At 37.2% G+C, this 14,955-nt stretch overlaps 1 protein-coding gene across 1 annotated transcript in view; it reads left to right on the forward strand.

The window, feature by feature from the left end:
- RhoGEF64C (Rho guanine nucleotide exchange factor at 64C) overlaps window positions 1-14,955 on the forward strand; it is a gene marked incomplete in the record, with an annotated part of 487,653 nt that overhangs the window by 329,383 nt on the left and 143,315 nt on the right. The window contains 1 exon segment of the mRNA XM_081745923.1: window positions 6,226-9,058. Coding sequence (XP_081602049.1) covers window positions 6,226-9,058 — 2,833 coding nt within the window.

The raw sequence follows: 14,955 nt of genomic DNA on the forward strand, positions 1-14,955 counted from the left end.
GTCGAAGAACCCAGACCCGAGTGACCTGGACATAATCCCTGGTCAGGTGACCTGTGACACTATTGTATATAGTTTATGAATATGTTTCTATTACTAGTCATCAAGTCTAGGAGGCTCAGGTGGGCAGGTCATGTAGCCAGAATGGAAGAAAGGAGGAACACTTTCCAAGTTTTAACTGGAAATCCAATCGGAAAACAACCATTAGGAAGATCTAGACTCAGATGGGAGGATATTATTAAAATGCATCTCTCAGAAATAGGAGTACAAAGTAGAAATTGACTCCAGTTGACTAAGGACAGAAGTCAATGGAGAGCTTTTGTGTACACGACATCGACCTCTGGGATCCATAGGCCATATAGAGTTAGTTAGTTAGTATTATATAATTACAGGTTCGCACCCAAAAATTTTCGGTGGCAGGGGTTCAAGCTTTGGGAAGAAGAGGTTCAATATTACAAGCCACCACGTCTGTGTAATATTGAACAGGTATTATTCTGCACCCGAAAATATGGTAGATAATTGTAATACTTGCATCTATATTTTCAGAAAAAGACGATTTTTTGCAAGAGAAGTAGTCAGATGAAATGTGATATCAAGTTTTCATGCTACATCAATCATTTTCCTGTTAAATTAGTTTTATTTAGAAAATGTACAAATGTATGTAGGAAGTTTTTGGAGTGTCCGAACCCGGTGCATCAGAATGGGTGTGCCCCTGCATATAGTGAATACTTTAGTAGCTCATATTTTTGTTTGTGACTTTATTAAAGATAGCAGTTGCGTCCGGGTACTCTCATGTCCAAAATTATTGTCGCATATCTATAACTGTCTTCTTATAAGAATATAATTTGACAATGATTTTGCAGGGTATTTTTAAAACCGATACTAGGTGTATAATCGGGAAATGTATATTGGTGGTAAATTTCATAGGGAAAGAATTATAAATACGAAAATTAGAATGAGTAAAATAAAATGTTGCTAAATGGACAAGAAAATTTTCTTTTCTTTTTATTGTTCTTATTTACTGGTCTTTTGACATGAAATTTACCACATACATGTCTTTGCCGATTATACACATACTAACATTATAAGAAATACCGGGAGAATTCGTTATCAAATTATATTCCTACAACAACATATTTATAGACATGCGACAATAATTTTGGACATGAGTGTACTTCCTAACGTACTTAAGGAAAAAACATTTTATATAATACGTGAAGGCATGAGACGTATTTTAATGCAAAAAAGAGTACAGCTTACATATATTGAATACTTCGAATCACGTCCAAAAGACTACTTTTACATACATTTCCAAATAAAAGCAGCAAAATATATGTAGAACACAGTACCACGCCCCATGACGAAAGAAGATTGTATTACAATCCAACCACATTGAATCTTCTAAGCAACACCACTTACGTCTATCGAATCATCTTTTTTTTTTTTTTTTTCAAAGAAGATCGAAATATCGGTAACACTCATTTTCTGTGTAACAATAAAACCACGTGACGGAAATACTGAACCATTTTCGTGTAATTTTACGCCATCATTTTATTTTCAGGGAGAAAAATAAATAATCTTTGTCTGCATTTTCTATACGTGACAAAAGAAAGTCCTTTAAGAAGTTACCATTTTGTTTAGATATCGTTTCGCTTTAAAACAATGAAATCATTTTCTCTTTATAACTGAATAAAGTGCAGATCGGAGATTAATGTGTAAAAGTTACCCATAAGGTCAAATGCATTACTTTCTTTTCTGTAATAATAATAAATAGCAGACTATCCAATCCATTTCCTTTCAGCGCCACCAAAATTTAAGAAATAATACTTTTCTAGTCAGGGAAAACTTTCTTTTCAAGAAAAGTAAAAGATATGAGTCATCGCACTAAACTTTTTCGCTCCAATTTTTAAAATTAAATCATGTTATGCTGCAATTATTAGCGAAATATTTTCTTCTAAAAACGATCACAATTAGGTGTTTTCTGAAAATTTTATCCGACGAAAAATAACCGCGAAAAGTATACTACTCTTTGTATATTTTAAAAAATTATAAGAGGCTTAAGTGACTTATATCATATATTAGGATTATTAATGGAATATTTGTTTATAAAATAGCAACAAAATCGCATGAGTCGTATTCGAGAAAATTGTCAAAAATAAAAGAAACTATCCTTGTAGATTTTTTTTCAGGACAAATGAGTTTCGCAACACTGTCAGATTATTAATGAGATATGAACAAAATCGGCTGAATCGTTTTTGAGAAAATTGTCCGATAAAAACTCACCCCTAAAAGTAAACTACCTCTTTTTTTTTAAAAAAAAAAGAAAAGAAAAGAAAAAGAAGTATTGACATACAGGGTGTTTCAAAACAACACCGACAACGTTTGGGAAGTGATTCCTGACATCAAGGTAAGTCAAAACAATATAGACCAACCTGGGTGCACAAATGCTTCGTTTCGGACGTATAAGCTGCCGAAAACATAAAAAATTGAACGTTAAAGGTCCAGAGCTCAAAAACAATGGGATCTGTCGTAGTCGGGTTAAGACTTCACTTAGGAACTAATATGTGCACTATCCAAAAATACATGTTTGAGAATCCTAAGGTACTCACTTGGCAATTTTTTTAAAAGGGAGTTTGGCTACGGGCATATAACTTGAAGTACCACCAACTACCTCTAGAAAAATGGTTGCGGAAGTACCGCAGGAGTCTGAAGCATGGATATTTGGATAGAGCACATACTAGTTCCTAAGTGAAGTTTTGACCCGACTACGGTAGGTCCCGTAGTATTGGAGCTATGGATTTTTAAAGTTAATTTTTTCATGTTTTCGGCAGTCTATAATTCCTAAAGGAAGCTTTGTGCACCCAGGTTGGTCTATATTTTTTTTTTATCTTACCTTAGTATCAGGAATCACCTCCCAAACGTTGTCGGTGTTGTTTTGAAACACCCTGTATAAATAAAATCGTCAGAGCTGTTTTCGAGAAAATTGATTTATTTCTCCCTTCAGTAAAACACTTAATTTTGTAGGAGGAAAAAATAAATTAGAATCTTATAAGTGAATGCTAAGGAAAAAAAAAAAAGGAATGCCCATGTATGTGATTTATCGGATGTTTTTTCCTATCTGTTAGTGACTTGGTACTATATGACTGTACATGCCATGCATGCGTAGATGTAGAAATGTCCACGTAAAAAGGGTAAAATATTTGACTAACTCTATTCTTTTTTATGCAGTTTTCAATATTAAAACGCCGTTTTCTCGAAAACGCAGTTTTGTGACATAACTTCTTTTTTTCCCCCCTTACCCTTCAAATGAGAAAATGAGAATTAGAATCTTATAGAATATTTGGTCTAAAATTTGGTGTGGATGCGTTGAATGGTATGGCTTACAGGAGAGTGTACATATATTTGGACGAATAGAGCAGGGATATCATTTGGGAAGGGCAAGGAGGTCAATTGTTCCTCCTGAGTCTGAAAAACATATATTTTACTGATAAAAAAGGTGGAAGTCTTACTTTGTTGAACGGCCCTAGCCCCTTTACCCTGGTAATTTCTGAAATTACGCTACTGGAACGGACAGACAAATATTCAAACATATCATTTTCGATATATAGACGCTGTGAAAAGTGTAAGTGGAATCTTATGGGTCGGTGTCATGTATCGTCTTCCTGGAGCCATTGAGTCCACCTTCGCAAAACTGTGCTGTATTGTTTTCAACACAGCGACAAATGTGGAAGGATAACCCATAATCGCTATATCCCATACTTGCTTGTAATTTGTTGGAATTGCCACAGCCTTTGATAATGAGTCATTATTCGACTATCCATGCCACTCATGTCATTCCAACATACTCCCACTATTGAAATATGACTCTCTGGATTACCTCTGTTTATTATTTTTCCAGACTTACGTGGCCGGCGTAAGTTTCACAGGAATGTCAAAGTTATAATTTATTGTATTAATAATCAAAAATCCTATATGGAAATCAACTTTTAGTATCATAAATTATAACTTTAATATGTCCATGAAGCTTCCATCGGTACACCTGCATTAACGTACATTGTCGTTTACATTGAACTGTTGCCATTAAAGAAAAAGAAAGAAAGAAAGAAAGAAATCATATACCCGAGATATGAGTTAAAACTATTTATACCCCATGTTAAATAAAGGATGTCCCAAGTAATGCAACCTTTGAAATGTCCGCCATTTCTGTTTTAGTAAGTTGGCAGCACTGAACGTTTCACGATTTCCATCTGTTGACTTGTGGTTAGTAGAATCTGTTGTGGCGGCAAATAGCACATGATCGTCGTCTGTTTTCTGTACGGGTAGGAGTGGAGCGCTTCAGTACGGAACAGCATGTTATCATAGTGAAAACTTATTTACGAATGTGGTGAATGTTGTGAATTCCTACCAGCACAGAAAACAGATTACGATCATGCGCTTTTCGGAGCACCGTGATTACTAACCACAAAGAAACAGATGAAAATCATGTAACGTTCAGTGCTGCCAACTTACTAAAACAGAAATGGCGGGCATTTCAAAAGTTACGTTCTTTATGAGACACCCTTTAGAATTTCTTAATCCATACTAGCTGTATCCATTCCTATTCTCTTGTGAGTAATAAATCTATGTCAGTTAACAAGTATTTAGTAAATATTCAGTAAATATATAAATTAACAAATATGATTCATCTTTCAGTAGCTCAAAATGAGTAGGAGTTAGACTGTAAATCGCTGGTGGAACTGCCACCTCTGACGGACCAAAAAATTAGATCCCCCCAGATATATAATTAAAAGTGTTTTATAGCCCGTGTTAAATCGGAGCTCTTAATCCATACTAGCTGTATCAATTCTTGCTTAGTGTTGCCCACGAGAGGAGACGAGATGGGAAATAAGGTTTTGTCGTCTCGTCTCGAATTTCGAAAACCTTTTCTCGTTACGTCTCAAGGCTTTTCTCGTCTCCTTTTCTAAATTCATGTTCAAAATGTATATCGTTATTTTTTTTTCGTAATTTCGTGTAGAAGTTATTAAAACCATTCCACATCACGAGAGATCTGCGGAGAGTACAATATAATAAAATTTTAACCATATTTGTTATTGGAGTATGTTGTATACTGACTTGCTTATCTTAAAATGTTGTGTTCATTGTATTCGTACAACCATTTTATCACATTATAGTTTTTATACTATGAATCACGTAACACAAACAATATTTGAGATTTAGGATTTGAGTAAACTAGTGGTGCCCAGAAACGTCTCGTCTCAAAGAGAAGACGAGAATTATCATGTTTCTTGATTCATCTAGAATTCAAGAAAGATGCTTCTCGTCTCGTTTTCGAGATGATAATAGAGGCAAGAGGAGAAATCCATCGTCTCATGGGCAATACTACTAGTGCTTTCTCTTAAATTGGTAAGAAGTCAAATGGATGAATTATTTGAATAAAATACTTTTGAGTAGACCAGGAAGGTGGTAGGAAAATGTAAACCTGAATCTTAGGAAATCTATAAGGATAAACGTTTCTGGATTATCTAGGCATACCATGAAATACATAAATTGAATTTTGTTTTTGAGGTGATAGACCATAGCTATTGCGTATATCTAGCCTAGTTTTAAAATACGTAGGTTATTAGTCATTGTACGTTGTTGTAGATAATGTGTTTGTATGTTGTTATCAAATAATCAAAGATTATGGTGTTTGAAGATATATAGTGCTTTGCTATGGCGTACGCAATATAACATTGTATCCACCTCTGGAGCTGGAGGTCTCTTGTTCGATCCCAACTCACGTAATTGTACTGGACATCATTGTGTCTGGTTTTTCTGGAGATTCTCTCATTTCCTTTTACATTATCATTCCACCAGTTCTTCCATAAAAATTTAGTTTCATTAATCATCATTCTTCTTCTTCCTGAACATTAGACTAAAAAGAAGAGGAAACTCTTATCACCACCTTTCAGAGATTTATCCTTTATCTATAAAGTACTTAAAGAAATATCATTTTATGTTTGAAATAAAGTAACAAAGTATAATTAAATGATGATAGATGTACAAACATACAAAGTATTATACCTAGGTATACATTACCATTAAAATCCCTTCTTTGTCAGGTTTGAATATTAGCTTATCAACACATATACTTCTTCAAAAATATATATAAAATTGATATATATGCATATAATTAAAAAAAACGCCTTTTACAGTACTAATTCGAACATTCTGTATTTTTCTTTACAGAACTTCGACACGGTCAACTCGCAGAAAGTGAAGAAGACATGGGGAGAAAGACTGAAGATCAGCAGCAAAACAAAAGAGGAGAAAAAGCAACAAAAGGAAAAAGAAAAGGCCTTTGACACAGCTGTGCAGCAACGGAATTACTTACAAGAATATCGCGATAAGTACGGAACCTTGTCAGGTGGAAGTGCCTTATCTAAATCCATGAAATACGCAGAAACGTGGTTGTACGGTTCGGTCAGCGTTCGTCCAAACTCTGCAAAATATGGTGGTGGTGGTTCCCCTCGTAGAAGCCCTATGCTGCTAACACAATGTAATGGTACAGTCAGATCTACCGCTGTCTTGTACCCTTTTGTTGAAGGTTATGGTGTGGTACCACACCATCAACCAGTCAGCAATGGTGCCGTGGTGTCAGCTAAAAGAGACGCTATCTTTCTTACGTCGACTCCTCAAGAAAACAATTGCGTTTGTGCAGAGTTTGTTACGGGAACAATGCGCGGAGAGGGCAAGAAGTCTAAAAAGTGTAAAAAGTGTGGTGGGATGAGGGGACCTATGCCAATTAGGCGCGCTGGAACTGTTCGAGTAATGAGTACACACTCGAGACCTGCTTTGCAGATACACAATGATCAACAACCAGCAGACCCGTATGATATGATGAGAAGAACTCGTCTGGGGGGTGGAACAGTAGGACGTGCAGACACATTTTTCAAAGGTAAAAGTCCCAAATTCGAAGTATGTGAAGTGGTTGATGCTAGTCCTGTAGCCAATGGTACTGTCCGAGGTAGATCTAAAAGCTTATCTCCAAGTCGTGTTCGAAATCCTTCCCCATCAAAATTAGCGAAAAATTCTAATACCGCTACTGTTTATCCTCAGAAGCAAAAACCTCATGGACCACCGCCTCCTGTACCTGTACCTATACCGAAAATTCCCTCCGATTGTGGAGTCAAACCATCAGCCGACAATAGCAACAGCAAGACAGTCAGAATGTCGTCGTATGTTGATCATTCAAAGAAGACATCTACGTCACACCCAGCAAACCCTAGCCCAAGTAAAACAGCTAATAGCAACGAAAGACAATCACGACGAGATACGTGGCATGGAGTTCCCCCGTCTGCAAATAAATCCGATTCGGATAAATCTTCAGACACTGATTCAATAGAAAGAAAGCGGAAATCTATCCTAGAATGTGATGTAAATGCGTACGAATTAATATCGAAATACTTGAGAAATGAATCAGCATCGGAAATTGCAAGTGATGAAGACATATTGAACGACGATTCATTGAAGGACTTGGATGATCTTAGCGATGAACTTAGCGACAATGTGTTGGAAATTGAAGAAGACAAACCCCCACAGAACATACGACAAGAAAAGAACAGAGTCAAATTTGCAACTATCAGTAGTAATTCCCAACATCATCTGCTGAAAAGACGTTCATTCACAATACCATCAGCCAAATTGGCTATCAAGAAAAGTGACGGAAGCTGCAATACTGGTGGTGGTGGGGTAACCCACAACAGAAGACACTCAGACCCAACAGAGATGACCAAGGCGTGTGAACGAGCTAAGAAAATATTTGCAAGTCCGAATGGTGTTACTATAAGTGGGCAATGTATTAGAATCTTCAACGGGGTAGATTCTCCTCAAATAAATGGACTTCCATCCTCAGAGAAGTATGATAATGAAGGAGAAAAGTCTTTATTTAATAATAATAATATTAATGGGGAAGAATGCAGAAGTAATAGACATGAGGAATCAACTCCAATGGTGAATGGTTATCATGATGAGTCCATTGAAGATACGCCGCATTCTACTAATTTAGCAACCTTCCCCAGACGACCTCCAAGAAAGGTTAAACATGGGTCTTCATCTAAGAATATTTCTGCAGAACTCAGTGGTGTTCAGTCACATGAACAAAATGGGCAAACTCTTACAGCAAATAATAACAACGTTACTTCTTCAGAATCATCTCCAACAACCTGCAGCAGTAATACTAATAATAGCAGTAAAAGCAACAACAATGATAATAGAAGGGGTCTTGGAATTTCGAACTCTGAATTAGTAGCTATTAAATCAATATTGAAGAAACCATCTACATCACCGACTACAGTACTCGGTTCTGATACTAATCCTGAATCTGATTCGTCAGATTTTTATTTCCCAACTTTTCAAGAATATAAACAGCAAAGACGAAAGAAACAAGTACAATTTAAATCCACTCACGATGTTACCGTGTTAGAGGCTGATGATACTAAATCAAAAGATGATGATGATAGCGATAGAAATAACACGAATAACACCCGAGTGTTAGCTTCTGTTGATTTGACTGAAGCCTTAAATAACAGCAGCAAAGAAACGGAGGATGAAAAATTCCGCGAAATTACCGTTTTGGTACCAGATCATGTTTTAGAACCTCAACAAATGGACAGTGCTAAACATGCAAACAGTGGTATTAATACTATAAATACTAGTAATAATAATAATAATAACAATAATAAAAACAAGAGAGACATGTTTCTCGCTTCGTGTACGGGGGTCAATTCAAGCAACGGGACCCTGAAGCGCCCCGAGCGATATTTCGGGGAACCATCGTCCTCATCATCATCGTGTTCGGCGTCACCGTTGACGAAAAGACCGACGGCAGCTGGAGGAGTGAAAAACTCTTCTTACACTGCGGAGGAAATCAAGAAGACGTCATCGTTGACCGACACGCCGCCTGGCGGAGAAAGGAAATTTGTCGATGAGGGAAAGGAGCACATCCGAGGAGTATTCCAGCAACAGGCAGTGGCTACTCATACCAGAGAAAATGGCAAGAACACCGCTTCTGGAGAAGCAGGTGAGTGTCGCTGACAGTTTTTCAATGCTTATTTACAATTCCTGTGTATTTTCTATGTTGTGTTGTAAATATGTGTTTGAGTTTGTTTCACATTGTGTTTTGTGCTGTGTTTTAAACAAAATGCAGATATATATATGTGATTGATAAAGAAAACAAAAATAGTGTTGTGTGTTTTGTTTACGGTGAAAATTAGGACAAGAAGTGAACAATTGCCAAAGACTTTGTAAAAACACATACAAGCATTAAGTGACATTATGTGTCGTGTACATTTTATCAAAATCGAAGATCCGGTGATTTTTTTTTTTTTTTCATTATTTTTAGTGTTAAGAAAACTGGAACATATTCTGAGCGATTTGTTGCGGTGACTTAATAGTTTATTTGAACTTGTACAAGCAGAAATGAAGTTTCGTTTGGAATTTTTCGGTTTCAGTTCAATTTTGTTAAATTATGGAGAATGTTGCCTGGATATTTTGATTCACAAGTTATTTTGGCACGAGTGTTAAACTGACGTTCTTTGATCACCGTGGTGAAGTAGGTGCCCCTTTTTTTCTTTTCTGTTTCTAGTTTAACGTGACAGTGATGGGGATAATCAATGAACGGGGAAATCCCAAGAAAACCCACATACGGTATTTGTCCACCACAAAGCCCACTTGGCGAAAGCTGGGCTTGAAGGAAGGACACTACATGCGGAGGTGAGCACTCTACCACTAAATCATCTACTCTATTGTCGCAGTCTAAACACGCCTTTGAATTCGTTTTTCGCTCCTCACATTATTTTTGCTGTGCACTGATAGATATCTGAGTAGTCTGGTACGTTTCTTCGGAAACAAATATGGAGGAATAGAAGCATAAGGGTACTATATCGGATATGCTGCCTTGAGAACTTCAACACTCGGAATTTATTAGCAAAACCCCAAATATAAAGGTTGTTTTGTTTAAGATGTTTTTATTTTTATTTTGTAGAATTACGATAAATAGATTTTGGCAGCTGGGAGGAGGGGATCTCTGCTTAGTGATAGAGCGTTCACCTTTATCATAAAGGATCATAGATTCAATCCAATCTCATGTGAGCTTCTGAAGGAAAACATTATATTTACTCATTTCCAATTTATTCATGTGGCAGGGTCGCCTACAGAATCATTCTCTCTCCATATCCTTCTGATTGGTACAGAATCTAGCAATTCATTTTTATTTATTTATATAAAAAGTTTCATATACGCCCGAAGGCCTAACAGAAACGTATATTTTCGAGACGAAAAAACACATCGTTTCGGGACGAGACAGCTTTAAATCTCGTCTCGTCGGCAATACTAGGTGAAACAGAAAAGTCCTGGAAAATCCTCAGTCATTATAGCTGACCTTGTGTTAGTTGGCTGATTTTAAAGTTTAGGGTCTGTTTTGAGCACTGAGACCATATGAAATGTGGGTCTACAGCTTAACATGAGATCTGAATTACATAATCTCCCAGGGGAGAATCGAACAGGGTCTTCCGCGCTGAAGGCGGTAATGCTAACCATAGCCACGCAGGAGCCTGGTAAAATCTTTCAATTTAACGCCCTTCAATTTAGACTAAGGGAGACGATGATTAAGGCAAATGAATAATAATGGAAGAATCGGTGGAATGATAATGTGGGAGGAAAGAAGAGTACCCGAGAAAACCCACGAAGATGTCCACTACAAACTTGTTTGGTCGGGGATTGAACCAGGGACCGCACGCACCACTGGTAAGCGCTTCACACAGCCATCGTGCCCCCTACAACTCAGCTGGTCTTGAAATTCGAATCACTGTCCTCTGGATTGTGAAATGCCAATGCTAACCACTCACTCACGCTCGTTCAGTGCCTGTTATCAATAAAAATATATTAGAAGAGCATTGCCTTCCAAAGTGATCCAGTTGAATTTAACCTACGGTACGTATTTATTTCACGCGAACTCTTTGTGTTTGTTTGTTTGTTTAGCGTTCCTTTTCAGCACCGCGGTTATATGAGACGTGGATCTACAGTTTATGGTGAAATTTGAACTACCGTAAAGGGTTCATTATTCACCTACCGGTAGTTGAACCTGGGATCAAGTACGAGAAAGGCGGCGCGCTAGCCATTAGGCCAGCGAAAAGAGTGGTGTGAACTTCTCTCATAAGTTTTCTTATTTGTTTCAGTTCCGAAAGATTTCGAAAGCTGCATTTCAGTAGGAATGATATCTAATAAAACAAAAACGATTTTGAACAACTGGTTGCATCCTTTTAGTTGAAGGTTCTGTGTCGTGTACTGTTCATATCATCCGAAATTCTGCCGTGGTACCCGTGCCAAATCATGAAAAATTCCCTTTCACTGTTATATATGAATTAAAAAAGTAAAGATGCTGAACGAGAGTCGTAGTTGCCTCAAAGGAGTGAAACGACGGGATGATGTATTCAACAAACACTTAACTCGATTAAATTTCTTCCTCATTTTAGTTGACGAACAGTGCGAGAATTTGAAATATTCCTAAATGCATAATGTTGCAATATATACTTTAATCCACTTAATGTTAACCAACCAATCAGCTCTACGGTGACTTTGTAGAATAATTATTGTTTGAAAAATAGTTTGATGAAAAGAGAAAGTTGTGTTATTTCTTATAACGCAAACAACATTTAAAAAAAAAACAAATAATTAAATGTTAATTAATTAATTTCTGAGACTAATGAAACTTGAGTCGTGTGATAGTATTCATGTCTACTTATTTTTATTAATTTGCAGATTTTATGTAGGTTTGTTATGCAACTGTTCCTAAATGAAATGAAAAGAAATTTCTAGTTTTATGTCCCTAATTATGTCCTTTAGGCTAAGGGAGACGAGCGATTAATGAAATTAAATGATTATGAAAGAATTTGTGACATGAGAACATGTCTGGAAATGGGGAAACCCCAGAAACAACTCACGAACACGGTGTTGTCCACCACAAACTCACATGACCTGGGATGAAAACTAAGAACTCCCCGCACTAGAGGTGAGCGCTACACAACTCAGTCACTTCACCGAGCCCCTTGTAGATGTTCGTCTTTTCAAAATATTATTTTTTAAGAGATAGCTGTCATTCCGAAAAGAATACGTCGTAGATGTCTTCTCTCTGTATTCATAGGCAGAAATATTATTTCGTACTTTCATTATAAATGAAAGGGCGGGGGGTAGACACGGTGGCTCAGTGGTAGAGCGCTTACCTCTAATGTATGAGGTCCTTGGTTCGACCCCGACCAAGTAAGTTTGTGATGGATAACATCGTCTGAGAATACTCCCCTTTCCTCCTACATTAACATTCCACCGATTCTTCCACGCATTCACTTGCCTTCATCATCCGTCTCCCTTAGCCTAAAGGGTATATTTGTAAGACGTTAAACTGAAAGATTTCATTTCGTTTCATTTGTAAATGAAAGAGTATATTTGATAAAAATATTTGTAACTTCTAAGTTACACGGGGTGAAATAGGAAGTTATAAAACATGCACGAAATGAAAATTATTACACCATGCAAACAATAATTTCACATCGTAAGCTAGATTGCTTTTATTTACTACAAAATACTCATTTCGTTAATGATGATATCACTACTTGAAAGCACTGATTTTCTTTCATTTATTTTCTGCATTGTCTGCCACATCTGTTTTGTAATTTTCAAGTTAACAAAGCAGTTTTCATTAAGTCGAATACTTATTTACACTGTTGAAATTCTTGTCTGTAAATGTGGAATTTTCTCAATCTAGCGCCACCTAAATGGAGCGCAAATAGGAGAATGTTTAAGTATTGAATTTGTTTTAATGAAAGAAGTGCAAAGTCCGAAGATAAAACAAATACCAATCGATAGGTCTCGTTGAGCTGAACAACATGATTAGTGCATGTAAATCTTCATGCGTAGTATCCGAGAAGAGCGAAAGAAGAGCGTACTTTTTTTCTAAACCTAAAAATTTATACTGCACCGATAATAATGCCAAATATTGAGATGAAATTGATACAGAAGTATGTCCTCACCAGGCACGCACCCCGAAAATTGTTGTTGAGAGGGATACAAGCTTTGGGGTGGGTCCAATCTTACAAGCCACTACGTCTACGTAGTATTAAACAGGTATTATTCTGCACCGAAAAGACGATTAGCAAATTGTAAAATATTTCCACTTATATTTTCAGGGGGAAAATTATAAATTAGATTGTTTTTATAAGAGAAAGAGTACAGATGAAGTGTAAGATAAATTTTCATGCTATTTCAATCATTTCCCTGTTAAATATAGTTGTATTGAGAAAATGTACAAATGTATGTTAGGATATTTTAGAATACCAGGACTCGGTGGATCCTCCCTCGTGAGTACCCTATATTCTCACCAACCATATCCCAGCCCCCGCCAAGTGAACTTTGTGGTGGACAAACGCCGTGTGCGTGGGTTTTCTCGGGGTTTTCCCGTTTCCTCCCACTTTCTGCATTCGACCATTTCATTCATCACTCATCATCACCGTCTCCTTTAGCCTAACCGGCATAACCGTGGGACGTAAAACTCAAAGATTTCATTTTTTTCCCTCACCAACCGTTTCATTATGACACCATAAAGACGACCGTACACAATATGCTGAATGAGGTACAGGCTAAATTTGTCATAAATCCGTAGACTTTAATTTTTCTTTAATATAATGTTATTCAAAGATGATAAATATCTTCTTAGTTCTTCAACCATAATTCATTTGCTGGGAGCATGGTGTCTCAACGGTAGAGCACTCAGCTCTGACGCGAGAGATCCCTCATTTGACCTCCGATCACACGAGTTTCTAGTTGACAATATTGTCTATTGATTTTCTCGGGTTCTCCCACATTCTTATTCCACCAATTATTTCATAATCATTCATGTTCATTAACTATCCGTTTCCTTTACCCTAAAGGGCATAAACACGGGATATAAAACCATAAATTTCGTTTCAACATCCATTTGTATTTCTCGTTCGTTTCTTTTAGCTTAAGGGCATAACAGTTGAAGTTAAAATTAAAATTTCATTTTGGAACACCGGTGCATTCTTGTAGTTCTAACAATGTATGTACGTACGTCTGCATCAGAGGTTATGTGAATATTGCAGTATTTTCCAACGTGAATGTCCCAATTGATTACAAGTAGGATGTGCGTCACTGTTAGAAGTAGGAGGTGCACGCACGTAGGAGTCTCCACTGGGTTCGGACTCCCAAACTTCGTAACTCGGGAAACATTTGTATACTTCCTTCATAAAACTGAACTTGTTTAACAGAGAAATGATTGGTGTGTCCTAAAGATTCGATCCGCTTCTTGGGGGAACGGTGGTTCAGTAGTAGTGCGCTTAGCTCTGGTGCGTGGGGTCCCTGGTTCGATCCCCGACCAAGTAAGTTTGTGGTGGACAACATCATGTCCGTGGTTTTTCTCTGGATACTCCTGTTTCCTTCAACGTTCTCATTTCACCAATTCTTCCATCATCATTCACTTGCGTTAATCATCCGTCTGCCCTAGCCTACAAGGCAACTGAAAGATTTTCCTTCCTTTTCTTATAAAAGCAATGTTGTCTTATTATTTTATCTGATAGTATAGGTGGCAGTGCTTAACCATTACTTATCGTCTTTTCGGGTGCAGAATAATACCGATTTAATACTATATAGACGTAGTGTCCATTGTAGTATTGGAGCCCCCCAAACTTTGCCCCCCAAACTTTTTACCGCCATAAAAGTTAATTTTCCCTATCTCCTGGAAAAGTAGCCCTACATATGAGGATTTACTCTCAAGCAGGCGCGTACCGAGAATTTTTTGCTGGGAGGGGTCCAATACAACAAGAGACTATATCTATGTAGTACTGACCCGGTCAGACACGTTTGCAGGAATTTATTTCGGAAGGGCTCCAAAGCTTTTCGGGGATCCAT

Source organism: Thermobia domestica, chromosome 18, assembly GCF_964235325.1.
Source record: "Thermobia domestica chromosome 18, izTheDome1.hap1.1, whole genome shotgun sequence".
In the NCBI taxonomy this organism is placed as follows: Eukaryota; Metazoa; Arthropoda; class Insecta; order Zygentoma; family Lepismatidae; genus Thermobia; species Thermobia domestica.